Genomic DNA, 21,068 nt, shown 5'->3' with positions numbered 1-21,068 from the left:
GGGGCCGCAGATGGGGTGGCACTGCGGGACACGGAGGGGGTCCCCGACCCCCGTGGGTCCCCCAACCCACCCTGCTGTCACCGCGGCCAGGCAAGCGGTGTCCCCAGGCTGTCCCCACACAGGGAGCAGGGTGGCTCTGGTGCAGGAGGGTGCCCGCTCCATGGAGGACCACGTTGTCCCACACACGGGGACGCGACATCCCTCCCGCCGGGACCGCGGGGACCTCACAGGCTCTTGCATCGAACGTGCACGAAGAGCGTGGCGGGGGACAGGGACGCCCCGTCCTTGGAGAGCAGGTGGATGTGGCGATACCCTGGGGACAGAGATGGGGGCTGAGCGGGTGGCGGGGGACTGTCCCCGTCCCCGGGGGCGGCAGGGGGCACCCACCCACCTTCCCTCATGCTGGCCAGGGGCAGGGTGAACTGCCCCACGAAGTCGTTGCAGGAGGTGCTGTCGTAGTCCTCCACCACAAAGCGCACCAGGGCCAGCTCGGGCGCCCGCAGCTGGAAGCTCAGCGTCTCCTCCCAGCGCGGGTTGAAGCCTACGGCACCGGGACGGGGGGTGGGCACTGCCACTGCGGCCACCAGGGCCACCGGGGCCCCCCACCACCCCAGACACAGGGACTGGCTTGACCCACCAGCGCGCTTGCCCCTGCCCCGGCTTAGCTGCCATCCTGCACTGGGGTATTGGGGACAGGGGCAGGGTCGGGGAGTGGGGGTGATACTGGGGCTGTGGTGGGGTACACTGCGGGAATGGGGGCGCTACTGGGGCCATGATGGGCTTTACTGGGGGAGTGGGGGTGATACTGGTGCCGAGCTGGGCTATACTGGGGGAATGGGGGTCATACTGGGACCAGGCTGGGCTATACTGGGGGAATGGGGTGACACTGGGGCTGGGCTGGGCTATGCTGGGGGAATGGGGATCATACTGGGACTGTGATGGGCTATACTGGGGAAACAGGGATCATACTGGGGCTGGGCTGGGCTATACTGGGGAAAGAGGGATCATACTGGGGCTGGGCTGGGCTGTACTGGGAAATGGGGGTCACACTGGGGCTGTGATGGGCTATACTGGGGGGGAATGGGGGTCACACTGGGGCCGTGATGGGCTATACTGGGGGACCAGGGGTGACATTGGGCTTGAACTGGGTATACTGGAAGGCACGAGGGAGCAGCACTGGGGAGAACTGGGATCCTGCCACTGGCGGGGATCAGGCTGTGCTGGGGACAGGGCACTGAGGGACTGGGGGGCACTGGGCGGAACTGGGATGTCCCGGGCACTGGCTCAAGTGGGGGTGGTGGCTGGGGTGCAGCGGGCAGCGGGTGCCCGGGGTATTGGGTGCCCGAGGGCTCTGGCACCCCCGGGGGGTCGGGGTGCCCTGGGGGTCTGGGTGCCCCAGGGTGCCCCTGGGGACCAGGTGCCCTGGGGATCAGGGTGCCCTGGGGTTTCCCGGCGATCTGGGTGCCCTGGGGTGTCCCTGGGGACCGGTGGCTGGGCCGTGGCGGCCCGGCGGGTGCTCACCGTTGTTGAGCTTGTGGTGGGTCTGCTGCTTGCTGCAGTCGGCCGGGACGCCGTGGATCTCCACCCGCACGAAGGGGTCCACGATGGAGCTCCCCTTCTCCCTGTTCAGCTTGGGCAGCTGCTGCGCCGTGATCACCTGGGGGCAGAGGGTGCTGGGGGCACCACAGGGCAGCGGGCCCAGGGAGAAGGGACATGGGTGGCACATGGCTGGGTGCAGGGACAGCGTTGGTGTCCCCAGGAGAAGGGACGTTGACGGCACTTGGCCAGGCATGGGGATGGGGTCAGTGTCACACAGGAGTAGGGACATGGATGGTACCCAAACGGATGTGAGGATGGGGCCAGTGTCCCCAGGAGAAGAGAGGTTGGTGGCACCGAGGTGGGGGTGGGGTTGGTGGCACCCAGGAGAAGGTGCGTGAGTGGCACCTGGCTGGACATGGGGTTGGCGTCACCCAGAACAGATGTGGGTGGCACTTGGCTGGACATGAGGTTGGTGTCACCCAGAAGGGACATGGGTGGCACTTGGCTGGACATGGGGTTGGTGTCACCCAGAAGGGACATGGGTGGGACCTGGCTGGACATGAGGTTGGTGTCACCCAGAAGGGACATGGCACTTGGCTGGACATGGGGTTGGTGTCACCCAGAACAGATGTGGGTGGCACCTGGCTGGACATGAGGTTGGTGTCACCCAGAAGGGACATGGGTGGCACCTGGCTGGACATGAGGTTGGTGTCACCCAGAAGGGACATGACACATGGCTGGACATGGGGTTGGTGTCACCCAGAAGGGACATGGGTGGCACTTGGCTGGACATGAGGTTGGTGTCACCCAGAAGGGACATGGGTGGGACCTGGCTGGACATGAGGTTGGTGTCACCTAGAAGGGACATGGGTGGCACTTGGCTGGACATGGGGTTGGTGTCACCCAGAAGGGACATGGGTGGGACCTGGCTGGACATGAGGTTGGTGTCACCCAGAAGGGACATGGCACTTGGCTGGACATGGGGTTGGTGTCACCCAGAACAGATGTGGGTGGCACCTGGCTGGACATGAGGTTGGTGTCACCCAGAAGTGACATGGGTGGCACCTGGCTGGACATGAGGTTGGTGTCACCCAGAAGGGACATGGCACATGGCTGGACATGGGGTTGGTGTCACCCAGAAGGGACATGGGTGGCACTTGGCTGGACATGAGGTTGGTGTCATCCAGAAGGGACATGGGTGGGACCTGGCTGGACATGAGGTTGGTGTCACCTAGAAGGGACATGGCATTTGGCTGGACATGAGGTTGGTGTCACCCAGAAGGGACATGGGTGGGACCTGGCTGGACATGGGGTTGGTGTCACCCAGAACAGATGTGGGTGGCACCTGGCTGGACATGAGGTTGGTGTCACCCAGAAGGGACATGGGTGGCACTTGGCTGGACATGAGGTTGGTGTCACCCAGAAGGGACATGGCACTTGGCTGGACATGGGGTTGGTGTCACCCAGAAGGGACGTGGGTGGCACTTGGCTGGACATGAGGTTGGTGTCACCCAGAAGGGACATGGCACTTGGCTGGACATGAGGTTGGTGTCACCCAGAAGGGACATGGGTGTGACCTGGCTGGACATGGGGTTGGTGTCACCCAGAAGGGACATGGGTGGCACTTGGCTGGACATGAGGTTGGTGTCACCCAGAAGGGACATGGGTGGGACCTGGCTGGACATGAGGTTGGTGTCACCCAGAAGGGACATGGCACTTGGCTGGACATGGGGTTGGTGTCACCCAGAACAGATGTGGGTGGGACCTGGCTGGACATGAGGTTGGTGTCACCCAGAAGTGACATGGGTGGCACTTGGCTGGACATGAGGTTGGTGTCACCCAGAAGGGACATGGGTGTGACCTGGCTGGACATGGGGTTGGTGTCACCCAGAACAGATGTGGGTGGCACCTGGCTGGACATGAGGTTGGTGTCACCCAAAAGGGACATGGGTGGCACTTGGCTGGACATGAGGTTGGTGTCACCCAGAAGGGACATGGCACTTGGCTGGACATGGGGTTGGTGTCACCCAGAAGGGACGTGGGTGGCACTTGGCTGGACATGAGGTTGGTGTCACCCAGAAGGGACATGGCACTTGGCTGGACATGAGGTTGGTGTCACCCAGAAGGGACATGGGTGTGACCTGGCTGGACATGGGGTTGGTGTCACCCAGAAGGGACGTGGGTGGCACTTGGCTGGACATGAGGTTGGTGTCACCCAGAAGGGACATGGGTGGGACCTGGCTGGACATGGGGTTGGTGTCACCCAGAAGGGACGTGGGTGTGACCTGGCTGGACATGAGGTTGGTGTCACCTAGAAGGGACGTGGGTGGCACTTGGCTGGACATGAGGTTGGTGTCACCCAGAAGGGACATGGGTGGCACTTGGCTGGACATGGGGTTGGTGTCACCCAGAACAGATGTGGGTGGCACCTGGCTGGACATGAGGTTGGTGTCACCCAGAAGGGACATGGCACCTGGCTGGACATGGGGTTGGTGTCACCCAGAAGGGACATGGCATTTGGCTGGACATGAGGTTGGTGTCACCCAGAAGGGACATGGCATTTGGCTGGACATGAGGTTGGTGTCACCCAGAAGGGACATGGCATTTGGCTGGACATGAGGTTGGTGTCACCCAGAAGGGACATGGGTGGGACCTGGCTGGACATGGGGTTGGTGTCACCCAGAAGGGACGCGGGTGGCACCTGCTTGGGTGTGGGGTTGGCGTCACCTGGGAAAAGGGATGCAGGTGGCACCTGGCCAGGCATGGGAATGTCATGGGTGTCACCCAGCAGGGACGTGGGTGGCACCCACCCAGGCGTGGGGCCGGGGGGGAGCGGGGTGCCCTCACCCTGACATCCAGCGCCAGACGGCGGGACCCCTCCCCGGGGGGGCTGCGCAGGCAGGGGGGCTTCAGCACGTAGCCACAGCGCCCGTTGCCCAGGAAGCGCCCGGCGTTCAGGTCCATCTCGTAGCCCGGCGTCTGGAAGTTGAGGGCCACTGTGGGGACAGAGGGACGGGGTGTCAGGGTGGGTGACAGCTCGGGGGGGGGGAGGTGCCACATCAGGGGGTGTTCCTCAGGGGCCATGGGGGTCTCACCCAGCTGGCAGCCGGCGTTCCACATCTCCTGGGGGTTGTAGTTGGAGGAGTTCATCTTCAGCCCCAGTGGGTAGACACGGCTGAGCTGCCGGGCGTTGTACTGGATCAGTGCCGGGCCTGGGGGTGGGAATGGCTGAGCGGGGCTGCTGCACCCATGGGTGCCGGTGCGGGGCCCTGCCAGTGGGTGACAGTGTCCTGCCTGCACCCGTGTGCCTGGGGACATGGACAGAGCCTGCCCGGCTGCGTGGACCCAGAGCCTGAAACGTGACCCAAATCCTGAAACCGGACCCTGGGGTTCAGACCCCAGCCCTGGCCCTTGACCCTGGACCATGACCTTGGACCCCTGACCCCAGACCTCAGACCCTGGATGCTGACTCAGATCTTAATCCGAGCCCTGAACCCCAGACCCTGACCCTGGATCCTGACCTTGACCCCACACCTTGACTTTAGACTCCGGACCTTGACCCTGGATCCCAGACCCTGACCCCAGATCCTGATCCTGGACCTCAGACTCCAAACCCAGCCCCAGACCCTGGACCCTGACCCAGATCTTAATCCCAGCCCTGGACCCCAGACCCTGACCCTGATCCCAGAACTTGACCCTGGACCCCAGACCCTGACCCCAGACCTTGACCCTGGACCCAGATGCCACATCCCAAGCCTTGGCCCCAGACCCTGATCCTGGACCTGTGACCCTCACCCTGGCCTCTGGCCCCAGACCCTGACACCAAACCCCAGTCCACCAGACCAGAGCAGCCCAGCCAAGGCCAGCGCACCCCTGACCACCACCCATGGAGCTCCCAGTGAGGTCAGGAGCACGGAGCCACTCTGTCCCCATCCCGTCACCCTCACCTGCCTCCTTGATGAGCTTCCGAGCCTTCCTCTCACTGAAGGAGGACATCTCGCAGGGCCGGGGGTGGCGCAGGGCATGGGCCAGGCCAGGGAACGGGACAGCCTGGCAGTACACCACCACGGCCGACAGCTCTGGGGCCACCTGCAACGCATCCTTGGCCTGCGGGAGTCACCATCGTGTCAGGGCCACCCTGGCTCTGGTGGCCACCCACCTGCCTGAGGGTCTACAGCCCCCCCTTCCCTGCTAGTGCCGAGCACTGAGACCCCCAAGGCCATGGAGACCCCAAAGTTATGCAGAACCTGAGGCAATGGAGTGATGAACCCCGAGATGATGGAGAGCCCAAGCAGGTTGAGACCCTGAGGTCATGGAGAACCCAAGGTGATGGACAACCCAAGATGTTAGAGACCCCAAGGTGATGGAGACCCTGACATGATGGACAGCCCAAGATGTTAGAGACCCCAAGATGATAGAGACCCTGACAGGATGGACAACCCAAGATGATGGAGAACTTGAGGTGATAGAGAACTCAAGGTGATGGAGACCCTCAAGTGATGGAGAACTGAGGCAATGGAGACCCCGAGGGGTCACCCTGGAGGTGATGGAGACCCCAAAGTGTTGGAGACCCAAGGTCATGGAGTTCCCAAGGAAATGGAGACTCCAAGGTGATGGAGACCCCAGAAATGGAGCACCCAGCCCAACAGGGGAAGAGGGGGGCACAGCTGAGGAGTCCCCAAGCTCAGTCCCCTCTGCTGGGCAGCGACAGCTGCTCGCTGCCCCCACGGTACCCGACCCATCAGCCCACCCAGCCCCATCACACGACCCACCTGCAGAGGTTTGATCTCCTGCAGCGACTGCAGCGACTGGAAGAGGAGAGAGCAGGGCTGCATCGGGGGGTGCTGGCAGTGCTGACCTGCCCCAGGCCCCAGCACTGCTGGGACACAGCGGTCCCGTGGCACTGCCGGGATGCCGTGGTCCCCCAGCACCACTGGGATGCCGTGGTCCCCCAGCACCACTGGGATGCTGTGGTCCCCCAGCACCATAGCTGTGGGAGAGCCCCTTACCCGCCGGCTGCTTCTTTCCTGCAGCTTCTCATCCTCCTCCTCTTCCTCCTCCTCCTCTTCCTCCTCCTCAGGGTCTGGAAGGGAGGTGACACCCCGGGGCTCGTGCCACAGCTCTGGCAGCTTCTTGCCCTTCACCAGCACCTTCCCCTTGAGCTGCTGCGGAGGAAGAGCCGAGCTCAGGGCTTGGAGGGGACATGGGGACACCGTGGTGGGCGGGCGGGTGGCCTTACCTCTGGGGATGGGAGGTCATGGGGGTCCTGCCCCTCCAGTGGCTGCGTCAGCAGCATGTCCCCCAGGATGGCCTTCATGTGCCGGGCCATGGTGGCCTGCTGCTCCAGCCCACAGTGGTTCTCCAGGGACAGGATGACGGGGTACGGCGATTGCTGGGGACAGGGACAGGCAGCGCTCAGCACCCGGCACCCAGCACCCAGCACCCGTCTCAGGGCTGCTGGCACCCGGCTCACCTTGAAGGCATAGTCACGGATGCTCTCAATGACATCGCGGAAGAGGATTTTGGAGGTGAGCGTGTGGCCATGGTAGACAATGGGTTCCCCATCGGAGCCCTCCCAGCAGTCCAGCTCCACGCAACGGCATCCTGCCATCAGCACCCTGCCACCGCACCATCACCGGATGTGTCCCTGCGCTGCCCCAGCACCCTCAAACCATGGGATCACCTGGGCATGGAGCATCTGACCAGGGACACCCACCTGACATAGGCTTCAGTGCTGCTGGTGCCACCGATCTGGTTGTGGGTCAGGTAGGTGTTGTGGGAGGAGGAGATGAAGTAGTGGCACAGGGGCTGGTTCATGTCCTGGTGCACCTTGGTGTGCTCCTGGTTGAGGATGTCACCGGCGGCCGAGAGGAGGTACATCATGAAGCCGTCCAGCATCATCAGGTCCTGCTGCCTGGCTGTGGGACACGGTGGCAGGGCGTCACAGAGGGCTGGCACAGCGCTGGCAGGGTGGCACCCCGAGGACTGTCCCTACCTGGATGTCCCCTGTCTCCCAGCAGTGCCATGTTCACCCCAGACCTGGCATTGCAGCACCCAGGGGACGTGTAAGTTCCCTTGAGTGTCCCATCTCCATCCTGATGTCACTCATCCTGCTAGTGCCACATTCACCCTGGACCTGGCATGGTGGCACCCATGAGATGTGGAGGTTCCCTGTCCCCACCCTGACACCTTCTGTCTTCACAGTGCCAGGTTCACCCCAGACCTGGCACTGTGGCACCCAGGGGATGTGGAGGTCCCCTTGGTGGAGGTCCCACCTCCACCCTGATGTCCCCTGCTAGTGCCACATCTACCCTAGGGGTACTGCTGTGATACCCAAGAGACATGGACGTCCTTCATCCCCGCCATGATGTCCCCTGTTCTCCAGGTACCATGTTCACCCTGGACCTGCCATGGTGGGACCCCAGGCACATGGAGGTCCACCGGCAGCATCACATTCATGCTAGGGCTGGCACTGCATCACCCAGGAGACATGGAGGTCCACCTGCTGTCCATCCCCACCTTCACATCCCCTGTCCCCACAGTCCCACATCCACCAGGGACCAGCAAGGCCATGCGTTGGACTGCTGACACCCGGTGCCACCCCAGGGAAGGGACATGGGGACACTCACCCAAGCCTTGGAGGACCCCATACCAGCTTGGGGGGTGACACCACCAAGCAGAACCCCATCCCCACGCCATCCATGACCTCCCTTGGCTCTGGCAGTGCCCATCCCACCATCCCACCACCACCCGAGCTGGCCGTCCTCAGCCCTACCCTTCTCGTTGAGCTCATAGGTGCGGATGATGGCGCGGGCCTGGCGCAGGCTGGCGTCCTCGCCCTGATCCCGTAGGAAATCCCGCAGTTCCTCGGCCGACAGGACATGGTCCTCACCCGAGTAACGCCCAAAAAGCTCCTCCAGCTCCGGCCGCTGCAGCAGCCGTCGGCAAAACTCCTCCAGCTCCCGGCCCTCCAGCCGCTCGTTGCCTGAGTGGTCGCACTCCTGATGGGACCGCAGCCCAACCTTGGGGACTGTCCCCTGCCTCGTCCTGCCTATCCCTTGGGGTTGGCAGCATGGGTGATGAGTTTGAGGGGGCTCAGCTACTGGCATGAGGGCTCGGGGATGGGTTGTGCCTAAGGGGGTGCAGGGGCATGGCCCCTCTGTCCCCCCACCCATAGCCCTCTGACCCTCCAGTCTGGGATGGAGCAGAGCAGAGCCATGCCTCAGTTTCCTCAGGTGGAAAGGGACCTTGGGAGATGCCTATGGGGACAGCACCCCATGGGGGAAAATGCCACACCTTGGGAACCCACAGAGCAGTGGAGGGGACAGCTCACCCCACCCTATCATGAGCTCCTGCTCATGACGGGACCCAACCATCAGTGATGGACCCAACTATTGGTGATGGTGGGTGGCTTTGGATGTGACAAGTTTGACAGTTCCCTGCGCTTGAGAGAAGGAGAGAAGGCAGAGGAGCCAGCATTCCCTTCCGGTGACAGCAGCGGGGGACAGCGGGTGATGGAGCGCAAGATGGGTACCTTGAAGAGCTTGTAGGCGTAGACATCATCCATGTCGATGTTGATCATCCTCAGCATGCTCTTCACCTCCCGGAAGGACATCTTGTTGTCCTTGTTCCTGTCTGCTCTCTGCAGGACCCCGTGGATCCAGCTATGCCAGGGTAAGGAAACCACCTGGCGTCACCCCCACAGCCATCCCCAACCTGTCCCCAAGCCCCCATAGCTCCGGCAAAGGATATTGGTCGAGTTTCTCTGGTTGACTCATGGCTTGCAGCCGCCCCATCAGCTTGGTGAGCCCTTGCACCCAGTGGCGGGCATCCTCCTCACCCCGGGCAGCCAGGTCGAGGTTCTTGCGCTTGCCCTTGAAGACGAGGGTGAAGCAGTGCCTCTCGGGGAAGGCAGCGCCGTACTTGCGTAGACCTTCCGACTGGTGTCCCTCACGCACCCCCTCGATGTGCATCACCAAGACTGCAGGGACACGCGCAGTGATGGGGCCACCCGGGGATGGAGGCGGTCCCTCGGCATTTCCCCCACCCATGAGCATCCCGCAAGACATCCTGGCTGCTGATAGACACCCTATGTGTCCCCAGGGGCACCCCAGGGGACCAGGGCTCGGCTCCTGTTGATGCCACAGCCAGGCTTAACCCACTAATCCCAGGCGAGACAGAAGCCATGGCCGCTGTCCCCTGCGGGGATGGGGACGGGGACGCCAGTAGGGGACGGAGCTCTCTTGCAGCAGTGCCAGCTCTGGGCACCCGTCCCACATGAGAGGGTGGAAAGAGATGGGTGATGCCAGGGAGCGGGGACAGAGTCTGGCTGGGATGGAGATGGGACCTCGTGCCGGTCCCGAGGGGGATGGGGAAGTGTGTGGGCTCTGGGGGCTTGGCCTGGGGTGCACTGGGAGGCACTGGGTGCACTGGGAAGCACTGGAAGACACTGGGAGCAGTGGGTTGGGGACCAGGACCTGGGTGGGGGTCTGTGTTCTGGACTGGGGTCCACATCTTGGGTCAAGGTCTGGGTCGCAGGCTGGGGGTGCAGGTCCTGGATTGGGGTCTGGGTCCTGGGTGGGGGTCTGGGACCTGAGTGGGGTCTGGGTCCCAGGTCGGGTCCAGGTGAGGATCTGGGTCATGGGCTGGGGTCTGGTCCCGGGGCGGGGGGGGTGTCTGGGTTGTGGGCTGGGGTCTGGGTCCCAGTGGGGGGGGTGTCTGGGTCTTGGGTTGGGGTCTGGGTCCTGGGTGGGGATCCAGGTCCCAGGTTGTGGGCTAGGTCCTGGGGTGGGATCTGGGTCCTGGGTGGGTCCTGGGTCCCGGGTGGGGGTCTGGGTGGGGGTCTAGGTCCTGGCTCATTCCCAGGTCCCCACGGGCAGGTTTGGGGCACTGCCCAGGTCCCAACCCCTCCCTGCAGCTCGAGGCTGTGCAGGACGTGGTGCAGGGTCCCCGAGCCGCTGGGGGACGGTCCCCAGTGGCAGCACTCACAGCTCTGCTGGGAGCGAGCGTGCCGGAAGCCCCCCTCGAAGCAGACGGTCGCCCCATCCTCCTGCAGGCGGAAGAGCCGCTCCCTGGGGCCCCCCCGGGACTTGATCTTCCGGAGCAGGGACCCCCGCAGCATCCGCTGGATGTCCTCGTCCTCCGTCAGGCCTGCGGGGGACCAGCCCGTGGGCACCCTGCACGGCTGCTGGGGGGCTACTGGGGGACACTGGGAGGTACTGGAGGCTCTGGGGGCTGTACTAGGGGTACTGGGGAGGCAGTGCACCTCTGTATGCACAGCTGCATGTGTACACCCCCGCACATCCCATGGGGTGGGATGGCATGGCATGGCATGGCATGGGACAGACAAGACAGGATGGGACAGATGGCACAGGACACACATGATGCGATGAGAGGGGATGGGATGGGACAGACACGAGGGGACAGAATGGCACAGCATGGCATGGGACAGGATGGAGGGATGGGACCGGACAGGATGGGATCAGACAGGACAGGATGGGACAGATGGGACAGGACAGACATAATGCAATGGGAAAGGATGGGATGGGATGGGATGGGATGGGATGGGATGGGATGGGATGGGATGGGATGGGATGGGACAGGACGGGACAGAATGGCATGGCATAGCATGGCATAGGACAGGATGGAGGGATGGGACAGGACCGGATGGGATGGACAGAAGACAGCGTTGGGATGGGACGAGATGGGACACACATGACAAGATGTGACAGTACAGATAGGATATGATGGGACAAAGTGGGACAGGTATGATGGGACAGGACAAGGTGGGGCAGACAGGACCGGATGAGACAGAGCTGGGACAAACATGACAGGATGTGACAGGATGCGACAGGACGGGATGGGATGGGATGGGACGGGACGGGACGGGACAGCGGAGAACAGACAGGACAAGCCGCTGCCATCGGGCCCCTTTGGGACACCACGTGGCCGGCCGGGGGGGCAGGGCGCAGCAGCGCGGTGGCACAGCCCTGCTCGCACGTCCCAGCCCAGCTGCTAAATCCCAGCAAAGCCGCCCAAATCCCATGTGGGGAGCGCTGGGACGTGCCAGCAGTGGCGGTCAGGCTGGGCATGCTGACGGGGTGGCCACTGGAGAGCTGCGGGCCCACGCCCGGGCTCACAGGGGGGCTGGGACTTTTCCGTCTATTTTCCAAAAGCAGTTATTTCCTCCCTTTTTGTTCTGACAATGACTCTCTAAGAACAGCCCCAGCGCCGGTATCCCCGCTCCGGCCCGAGACGCTGCTCCTGGGCTGGGAAACGGCAGGTTTGGGGCTGAGCAGGGACACACCGAGCTGGCCACGGCCTCAGGGACGCAGCCACCATCTGCCACCACCTCCGGCGCGGTTACATCCTGCCCGCGGTGCAGAATCGCGGGCAGATATGGACACACGGACGCATGGATGCACAAGCATATGTACGTCTGGATATACGGATACAGGCACATGGGCACAGAGATGCACGGATACATGGATGCTCGGACGCACAGGCACACGGGGTCACAGGTGCGCAAGGGTCTGGATGCATGCACATAGGGATGCATGCACATAGGGATGCATGGATATAGGGATGCATGGACATAGGGCTGCATGCACATAGGGCTGCATGCACATAGGGATGCATGGACATAGGGCTGCATGCACATAGGGATGCATGCACATAGGGATGCATGGACATAGGGCTGCATGCACATAGGGATGCATGCACATAGGGATGCATGCACATAGGGGTGCATGCACATAGGGATGCATGAACATAGGGATGCATGGACACAGGGATGCATGCACATAGGGATGCACTGATACATGGACACATGGATGCATGGATATACAGGTGCAGGGATATATGGATACATGGGTGCAGGGATGCACTGATGCAAGGACACACAGGTATGTGGATGCATGGATGCACAACCATATGGATGCATGGACACACGGACACATGGACATATGGCTGTGCCGACGCATAGGCACAAGGATGCGTGGACACAGGGATGCAGGGATGTATGGATGCATAGACACAAGGACAGATGGATGCACGGGCATACAGATGCACCGATGCATGAACACCTGGATGCAGGGATATATGGATACATGGCTGCGTGGACACACAGATGCAGGGACAGATGGACGTGTGGCTGCACTAATGCAAGGACACACAGACACATGGATGTACAGATGCGCAAGCATATGGATGCACAGACCCATGGACGCACAGACAACAGGGATGCACGGACACACGGACACGCAGAGCTGCAGCAGACACACGGCCGCCCCGAGCCACGCAGCTCCGGGCACACGGCCGCATGCCCCAGGCCACGCGTGGGCCAGCGCAGCAGCAGGAGCAAAGCCCTCCCTCCGCGGCGCAGGGCCAGCTCGGGCCTGCCCTGCCCGCCGCGTCCACGCAGGATCGGGCTCGGCCGCCCCGGCAGGCGCACCCTGACTTTCCCGGCACCCGCTCCTCCCAGCCGCGCCCCGCGGGCACCTCTGCCCTGAGCTGCTGGGGGGTCAGCGGGGCCCCGGGCCGGCAGCACCGTGGGCAGCACCATTGTGTGGGGAAACTGAGGCAGGGTATTTGGTGAGGGTGCCAGGGAGCCGGAGCTGAGCCTTGGGGACAATAAATACCCGGAGTGGCTCATCCCCAGGGGCCCGCAGGAGGGGTCCTGTCACCCGTGGTGTGGCCAAACCCCGGCCTCGATGCCCCCCAACATCTGGGGCAACACGCAGCTATCCTGGGGCTACCTTGGGGCCCCTCCCGGCCATGGGGACCCTTCCCTGCCACGCGGGACCCCGTTAACCTCGGGGACACTCCCGGTCAGGGGGACCCTCCCGGCCACCTCACCCGACCATGGGGACATTTTCCTGCACGGGGACCCTGGCTACCTCGGGGCCCCTCCCGGCCATGGGACACTTCCCCGCCGCGGGGCTCCTCGTCCCCCTCGGGGCCCCTCCCGGCCACGGGGACCCCTCCCGGGACACCCCCGGCACAGCCCCCCGGGGCTCCTGCCCGGTGCCCCCGGCCCCCGCGGCGGGACCGGCCCCGGCACTCACCCATTTTCCTCAAGGCTCTGCCGGGGCGGCGGGGGCCACCGGCGCCGTCCGGCGGGGAGCGGGGCTGCTCGGCGGCGGGACGAGCCTTCCTGCCGCAGATCATGGTGCGGGGCCGGAGCTCCCGGTGGCCCCGGTGCTCCCGAAGTTCCCGGTGCTGCCGGTCCCCCCGGTGCCCTCGGTATCCCCGGTGCTCCCGGTCCCGGCGGTACGCCCGGTGCTCCCGGTGCTCCCGAAGCTCCCGGTGCTCCCGGTGCCCCCGGTGCCCCCGGCCGGTGCAGCCGGGCTGGGCGGCGGCGGCGGCGGCGGCTGGGGCTGGGGCTGGGCTGGGGCTGGGCGGCCCCGCCGGGACCGGGGCCGGGCGCGGGGAGTTACCGGGAGGAGCCACATTGCAGCCCCGGCGGTGTTAACCGTTTGCGCCGGCCCGGGCCGAGCGGAGGCTGCCGGTGTCGGTGTGCACCGGGGATGGGGCCGCACCGGGCTCCGGGCTGCACCGGGGGTCGTTCTGCACCGGGAACGGGCCGGGGTCCCGGTGCGCAGCCGGGGAGTTGTTCTGCACCGGGGAACGGCGCGGGGGGGGCCCGCTCTGCACCGGGTACATCCCGAAGGGCCGGTCCGCCCCGGAACGCACCGGCGGTCCCCAGCTCCCCCCGGGGGTCCTCCTGCACCGGGGACCGGCCCGGGGGACGCCCCGCTCCCCGCCGGGGGAGCCGCTCTGCCCGGGGGCACGGCTGCTTGCTGCCGGTGCCACCCGTGGGGACCCAGGGGACCCCCTCTGCCATCACACCTGGGGACAGCAGGGACCCACGGGACCCCCTCTGCCATCACACCGGGGACAGCAGGGACCCACGGGACCCCCTCTGCCATCACACCCGGGGACAGCGGGGGCCCAGGGGACCCCCTCTGCCATCACACCGGGGGACAGCAGGGGGCCCAGGGGACCCCCTCTGCCATCACACTGGGGACAGCAGGGACCCACGGGACCCCCTCTGCCATCACACCGGGGACAGCAGGGACCCACGGGACCCCCTCTGCCATCACACCGGGGACAGCGGGGACCCACGGGACCCCCTCTGCCATCACACCCGGGGACAGTGGGGGCCCAGGGGACCCCCTCTGCCATCACACCGGGGGACAACGGGGACCCCCTCTGCCATCACACCTGGAGGACAGCGGGGGCCCAGGGGACCCCCTCTGCCATCACACTGGGGACAGCGGGGACCCACGGGACCCCCTCTGCCATCACACCGGGGACAGCAGGGGGCCCAGGGACCCCCTCTGCCATCACACCTGGGGACAGCAGGGACCCACGGGACCCCCTCTGCCATCACACCCGGGGACAGTGGGGGCCCAGGGGACCCCCTCTGCCATCACACCTGGGGACAGCAGACACCCACGGGACCCCCTCTGCCATCACACTGGGGACAGCAGACACCCATGGGACCCCCTCTGCCATCACACTGGGGGACAACGGGGACCCCCTCTGCCATCACACCGGGGACAGCGGGGGCCCAGGGACCCCCTCTGCCATCACACCTGGAGGACAGCGGGGGCCCAGGGGACCCCCTCTGCCATCACACCGGGGACAGCAGACACCCACGGGACCCCCTCTGCCATCACACCGGGGACAGCAGGGACCCACGGGACCCCCTCTGCCATCACACCTGGGGACAGCAGAGACCCACGGGACCCCCTCTGCCATCACACCTGGGGACAGTGGGGACCCACGGGACCCCCTCTGCCATCACACCTGGGGACAGCAGGGACCCACGGGACCCCCTCTGCCATCACACCTGGGGACAGCAGACACCCACGGGACCCCCTCTGCCATCACACCTGGAGGACAGCGGGGGCCCAGGGGACCCCCTCTGCCATCACACTGGGGACAGTGGGGACCCACGGGACCCCCTCTGCCATCACACCGGGGACAGTGGGGGCCCAGGGACCCCCTCTGCCATCACACCTGGGGACAGCAGGGACCCACGGGACCCCCTCTGCCATCACACCTGGGGACAGCAGGGACCCACGGGACCCCCTCTGCCATCACACCGGGGACAGTGGGGGCCCAGGGACCCCCTCTGCCATCACACCTGGGGACAGCAGGGACCCACGGGACCCCCTCTGCCATCACACCTGGAGGACAGCAGGGACCCACAGGACCCCCTCTGCCATCACACCCGGGGACAGTGGGGACCCACGGGACCCCCTCTGCCATCACACCGGGGGACAACGGGGACCCCCTCTGCCATCACACCGGGGACAGTGGGGGCCCAGGGACCCCCTCTGCCATCACACCTGGAGGACAGCGGGGGCCCAGGGGACCCCCTCTGCCATCACACTGGGGACAGCAGACACCCACGGGACCCCCTCTGCCATCACACCCGGGGACAGTGGGGGCCCAGAGGACCCCCTCTGCCATCACACCTGGAGGACAGCAGGGGCCCAGGGGACCCCCTCTGCCATCACACCTGGGGACAGCAGGGACCCACGGGACCCCCTCTGCCATCACACTGGGGACAGCAGACACCCACGGGACCCCCTCTGCCATCACACCGGGGACAGCAGGGGGCCCAGGGACCCCCTCTGCCATCACACCTGGGGACAGCAGGGACCCACGGGACCCCCTCTGCCATCACACCTGGGGACAGCAGACACCCACGGGACCCCCTCTGCCATCACACCCAGGGACAGTGGGGACCCACGGGACCTCCTGTGCCATCACATCGGGGACAGCAGACACCCACGGGACCCCCTCTGCCATCACACCGGGGACAGCAGTGGGCCCAGGGACCCCCTCTGCCATCACACCTGGGGACAGCAGGGACCCACGGGACCCCCTCTGCCATCACACCTGGGGACAGCAGGGACCCACGGGACTCCCTCTGCCATCACACCCGGGGACAGTGGGGACCCACAGGACCCCCTCTGCCATCACACCCGGGGACAGTGGGGACCCACGGGACCCCCTCTGCCATCACACCTGGAGGACAGCAGGGACCCACGGGACCCCCTCTGCCATCACACCTGGGGACAGCAGGGACCCACGGGACCCCCTCTGCCATCACACCTGGGGACAGTGGGGGCCCAGGGGACCCCCTCTGCCATCACACCGGGGACAGCAGACACCCACGGGACCTCCTCTGCCATCACACCGGGGACAGCAGACACCCACGGGACCTCCTCTGCCATCACACCGGGGACAGCAGGGACCCACGGGACCCCCTCTGCCATCACACCGGGGACAGCAGGGACCCACGGGACCCCCACTGCCATCACACCGGGGACAGCAGACACCCACGGGACCCCCTCTGCCATCACACCAGGGACAGCAGGGACCCATGGGACCCCCTCTGCCATCACACCGGGGACAGCAGACACCCATGGGACCCCCACTGCCATCACACCGGGGACAGCAGACACCCACGGGACCCCCTCTGCCATCACACCAGGGACAGCAGGGACCCACGGGACCCCCTCTGCCATCACACCGGGGACAGCAGACACCCATGGGACCCCCACTGCCATCACACCGGGGACAGTGGGGGCCCAGGGGACCCCCACCGCCATCACACCCAGGGACCAGGTCCTGCCGTGCCCGCTCTGTCCCCACCCCATGGGCAGGGTGGCAGCGGGGCTGAGGGGCGCAGGCAGCACGTGGGACCCCCAGGTGACCATCCCCACTGCGGGGACAGCAGCAGGATGCGGGGACTGGCAGCAGCATGAACTGGGCAGAGAGGAGGGCAATGCCCCCTGTCCCAGAGCCCCACACGTGTGTGCGGGCCTGTACACGTGTGTGTGCGTATACATGTGTGTGCGCACAGCCATGTGCACACAGATGTGTGCATGTGTGCCCAGTCATGTACATGTGTATGCATATATCTCTGTGTGCACAGGCACACATGCATGTATGCATGCAGTCACACGCATGCATATGTGTGTGTGCAGGTACACATGCATGTGTACGCACGTGTGTGCAGCAATGTACGCACATATGCACGTGTGTGCAGGCACACATGCTTGTGTGCGTGTGTGCCTGCAGCCATGGACATATGTATGCGTGCGTTTATGTGTGTGCAGACACACACGAATGTGTGCATGCGTGTGCGCAGCTACGTACACCTGCATGGATGTGTGCACACACAGCTGCGTGCACACACAGCTGTGCAGCTGTACACCCGCCTGTGCAGGTACCTGTGCACATGCCCGTGCCTGTGCGAGCATGCGCATGAATTTGCCCCAAATCCCTGCAATTTTGCACATGCCCACCTCTCCGCAGCCACCGCTTGCTGAGGGCAGGTGGGGAGGGGATGGATGAGCAGCTGCGGGGGAAGAGCCCCTGTCCCTACCCCGGGGTCCCTGTCCCCGCAGCCCAGCCGGCGTGATGCATGACAGACCAGAGGCAGAGCCAGGCTTTGATTTCAAGCCTCTTAGCTGGGCACGGGGATGAGTCCTTGCGACACGGGGTTATTTTGACAGCCCAGCACGGCTTCTTGCAAAAATCCGCAGTGCCCGGGGGGACCCAAAGGCTGCTCCAGACCTGGCCAGGCTGTGGGGACCAGGAGCTGCAGCACAGGGAGAGGAAACTGCGACCGAAAGCGGTGACTTCCTCCAGGGCCGGGGCAGCAGCGGCGCTACCAACAGCTTGGGGACCCAGCGTGGGACGGTGGAGCACCTGGAGGTGACGGCGGGGCAGCTGGGGGCAACATCTGGGCACCCTGGGGCAGCATCTGGGCACCCTGGGTGATACCTGAGCATGCTGGGTGATACCTGAGTACCCTGGGGCAACATCTGGACACCAGAACAACATCTGGACACCCCATGACAACATCTGGGCACCTTGGGCGGTAGCTGAGTATCCTGGGGCAACATCTGGACACCCTGGGCAAGATCTGGGCACCCGGGGTGATACCACAGTATCCCGGGGCAACATCTGGGCACTCTGGACAACATCTGGGCATGCAGGGCAACATGTGGGGGCATGTCAGGTGATATCTGAGTATCCTGGGGCAACATCTGGACACCCTGGGCAAGATCTGGGCACCCGGGGTGATGCCACAGTATCCTGGGGCAACATCTGGGCACTCTGGGGCAACATCTGGGCACGCAGGGCAGCATGTGGGGGCACGTCAGGTGATGTCCGAGTATCCTGGGGCAACATCTGGGCACCCTGGGCAACATCTGGGCACTGCAGTTCAAGACCTGGGCAACCCACGCAACATCTGGACAGCTGGGACCACATCTGAGCAGCCTCTCAGCTGTTTTTGGGGGGGGGTTACAGCCATCCCTGAAGCCTTTGGGGACACGGGGACGCAGGGACTTTTCACAGGGACAGCCCAGGGCAATGCCCCCTCCTGTTTGGGCCGAGGCTTTGACCATCCCAGGAGCTGCAAAATATATTGAATTTATTTATGCAAAATGCATCTTGCTTTGCCGAAAACCCTTAAGGAAAGCAGCCGCAGCCACCCCAAAAATGCACTTGCAACCCCATAGCAGGGCTCTGCTCTGAGTGCTCTTCCTCCCATGGGAACTGCATTGCCAGGAATTCAGCAACGGATGCATAGACCCGGTGAAACAACCGGGATAAACACCTCTCGCTGCAAAATCCACAGCAAAAATAAATCCCAGTTGCGATTCCCCTTCTCCCGCAGCGTTGCTATTTTCTACCGCCCGCGAGCGAGTTGGAAGGAGCCCATGGAAAGCAGCAACTCACATTCCCGGCCGCTTATAGCACAGCACGTGTCCCCGTGAATCACCGCTTGGGATTTGGGATTGGTTTTTGCAGTGAGTCAGAGCCAGCGAGGCCCCGCCGCGCCGGCCCCAAGCAGAAATCCTGAGTCAGAGCTTGGAAATGGCAGGAGGTTTAAAAAGTTTTGCTGCTTTATCTTGGATTTATAGAGGAAATGTTTCCCCAGGGGATGTGGGGTAGGAATTAAGGGGTTTGGGGGGGGGGGGAATCCTCCCACTTGGATTTGGTATTTGGAGGTGGGATTAAGGGAAATTCCCCCAACTGTAGGAAAAACAGAGCTCAGGGTGATGAAGAAGCGTGGCACAGGGCTGCTGAGAGCTGCTTTGCACCCCACTCCCAGCACCCAGCCCTGGGCGAGGGCCGGATCCAGGTGGTCCCCAGGGAGCCCCGTAACACCCCAGGTCCCCAGGGCACCTTGTACCTCCAGGCCACCCATGTTCCCATGTCACCTGTGTCCCCACAGCACCCTGCTTCCAAGGAAAGCCCTCGGAGCAGAGGGTGAAGGAGCTTCACCTCGGGGCCCCCAAATTCTGCCCCTTCCTTACCACCATAATTAATGAAGTTTGATAATCATTACAGCAATCAAGTGCTCTGCTAGAGCCAGCTGTCCCCTGCTCCGTGCGACAGGACCATGCCCTCGCCCCGTGCCCTGGTGACATTGTCCCAGTGCAATGTCCCAGTGTCCCAGTGCAGTGTCCCAGCGCCCCACTGCCTTGTCCCAGTGCAACGTCCCAGTCCCCCGGCGCATTCCCCTGGGGCCCTCGGTACGCGGCCCCAGAGCATTGTGCCCACCAAGTCCACACTAAACCAATCAAGGGCAGACTGGACTAAACCATGTCCCCAAGTGCCACCTCTGCCCGTTTTTTGAACGCTTCCAGGGATGGGGACTCCACCACCTCCCTGGGCAGCCTGTTCCAATGCTTGACCACCCTTTCTGTGAAGAAATTCTTCCTAATATCCAATCAAGTCCCGGTGCACTGGAGCACTGTTCCATTGCGCTGTCCTGGTGCAGTCCCGGTGCTCCGGTGCGCTGTCCCGTTGCAACATCCCAGCGCGCTGCCCCGTCCCTGTGCGCTGTCCTGCTGCACCGGAGCACCATTTCCATGCACCGTCTCCATGTGCAGGCTTCCCGTCCCAGAGCACAGGTTTACTGTCTTGGTGCATTGCCCTGTTGCATTCTCCCTGTGCACTGTCCCGGTGCACCGGAGCACTGTTCCTGTGCACTGTCTCAGTGCATTGCCCCGTTGCACTGTCCCATTGCACTGTCCCGGTGCACAGGCTCCCTGTGCCGCTGCACTGCCTGGTGCACAGGCTCCCGGTGCCGGTGCACAGGCTCCCGGTCCTGGTGCAGTGTCCCGGTGCACCAGAGCACTATTCCTGTGCACAGGCTCACGGTCCTGGTGCACGGTCCCGGTGCACAGGCTCACTGCCCGGTGCACTGTCCCGGTGCACTGTCCTGGTGCACGGGATCACTGTTCGGTGCACTGCCCGGTGCACTGTCCTGGTGTACGGTCCCAGTGCACTGTCTCGGTGCACGGTCCTGGTGCACGGGCTCACTGCACGGTGCACTGTCCCAGTGCACTGCCCGGTGCACTGCCCGGTGCACTGTCCCGGTGTACGGTCCCAGTGCACAGGCTCACTGCCTGGTGCACTGTTCGGTGCACGGTCCCGGTGCATGGGCTCACTGCCCGGTGCACTGTCCCGTTGCACTGCCCGGTGCA

The 21,068-nt window shown here is 64.3% G+C and overlaps 1 protein-coding gene across 1 annotated transcript; it reads right to left on the bottom strand.

The window, feature by feature from the left end:
- Positions 1–224: 224 nt before the first annotated feature.
- PLCD3 (phospholipase C delta 3) lies at positions 225–13,991 on the bottom strand. The gene is given in 18 exon segments (XM_075722761.1): positions 225–313; positions 392–541; positions 1,522–1,657; positions 4,387–4,535; positions 4,635–4,751; positions 5,487–5,646; positions 6,312–6,347; positions 6,549–6,704; positions 6,779–6,931; positions 7,013–7,157; positions 7,256–7,457; positions 8,315–8,540; positions 9,074–9,203; positions 9,292–9,520; positions 10,528–10,689; positions 13,605–13,770; positions 13,772–13,903; positions 13,905–13,991. Coding segments are annotated over 18 exon segments (2,625 nt in total).
- Between the last annotated feature and the right edge of the window lie 7,077 nt (positions 13,992–21,068).

This window comes from Pelecanus crispus, chromosome 18 (assembly GCF_030463565.1).
Source record: "Pelecanus crispus isolate bPelCri1 chromosome 18, bPelCri1.pri, whole genome shotgun sequence".
NCBI lineage: Eukaryota > Metazoa > Chordata > Aves > Pelecaniformes > Pelecanidae > Pelecanus > Pelecanus crispus.
This window is presented reverse-complemented; position numbering and strand designations above follow the sequence as displayed.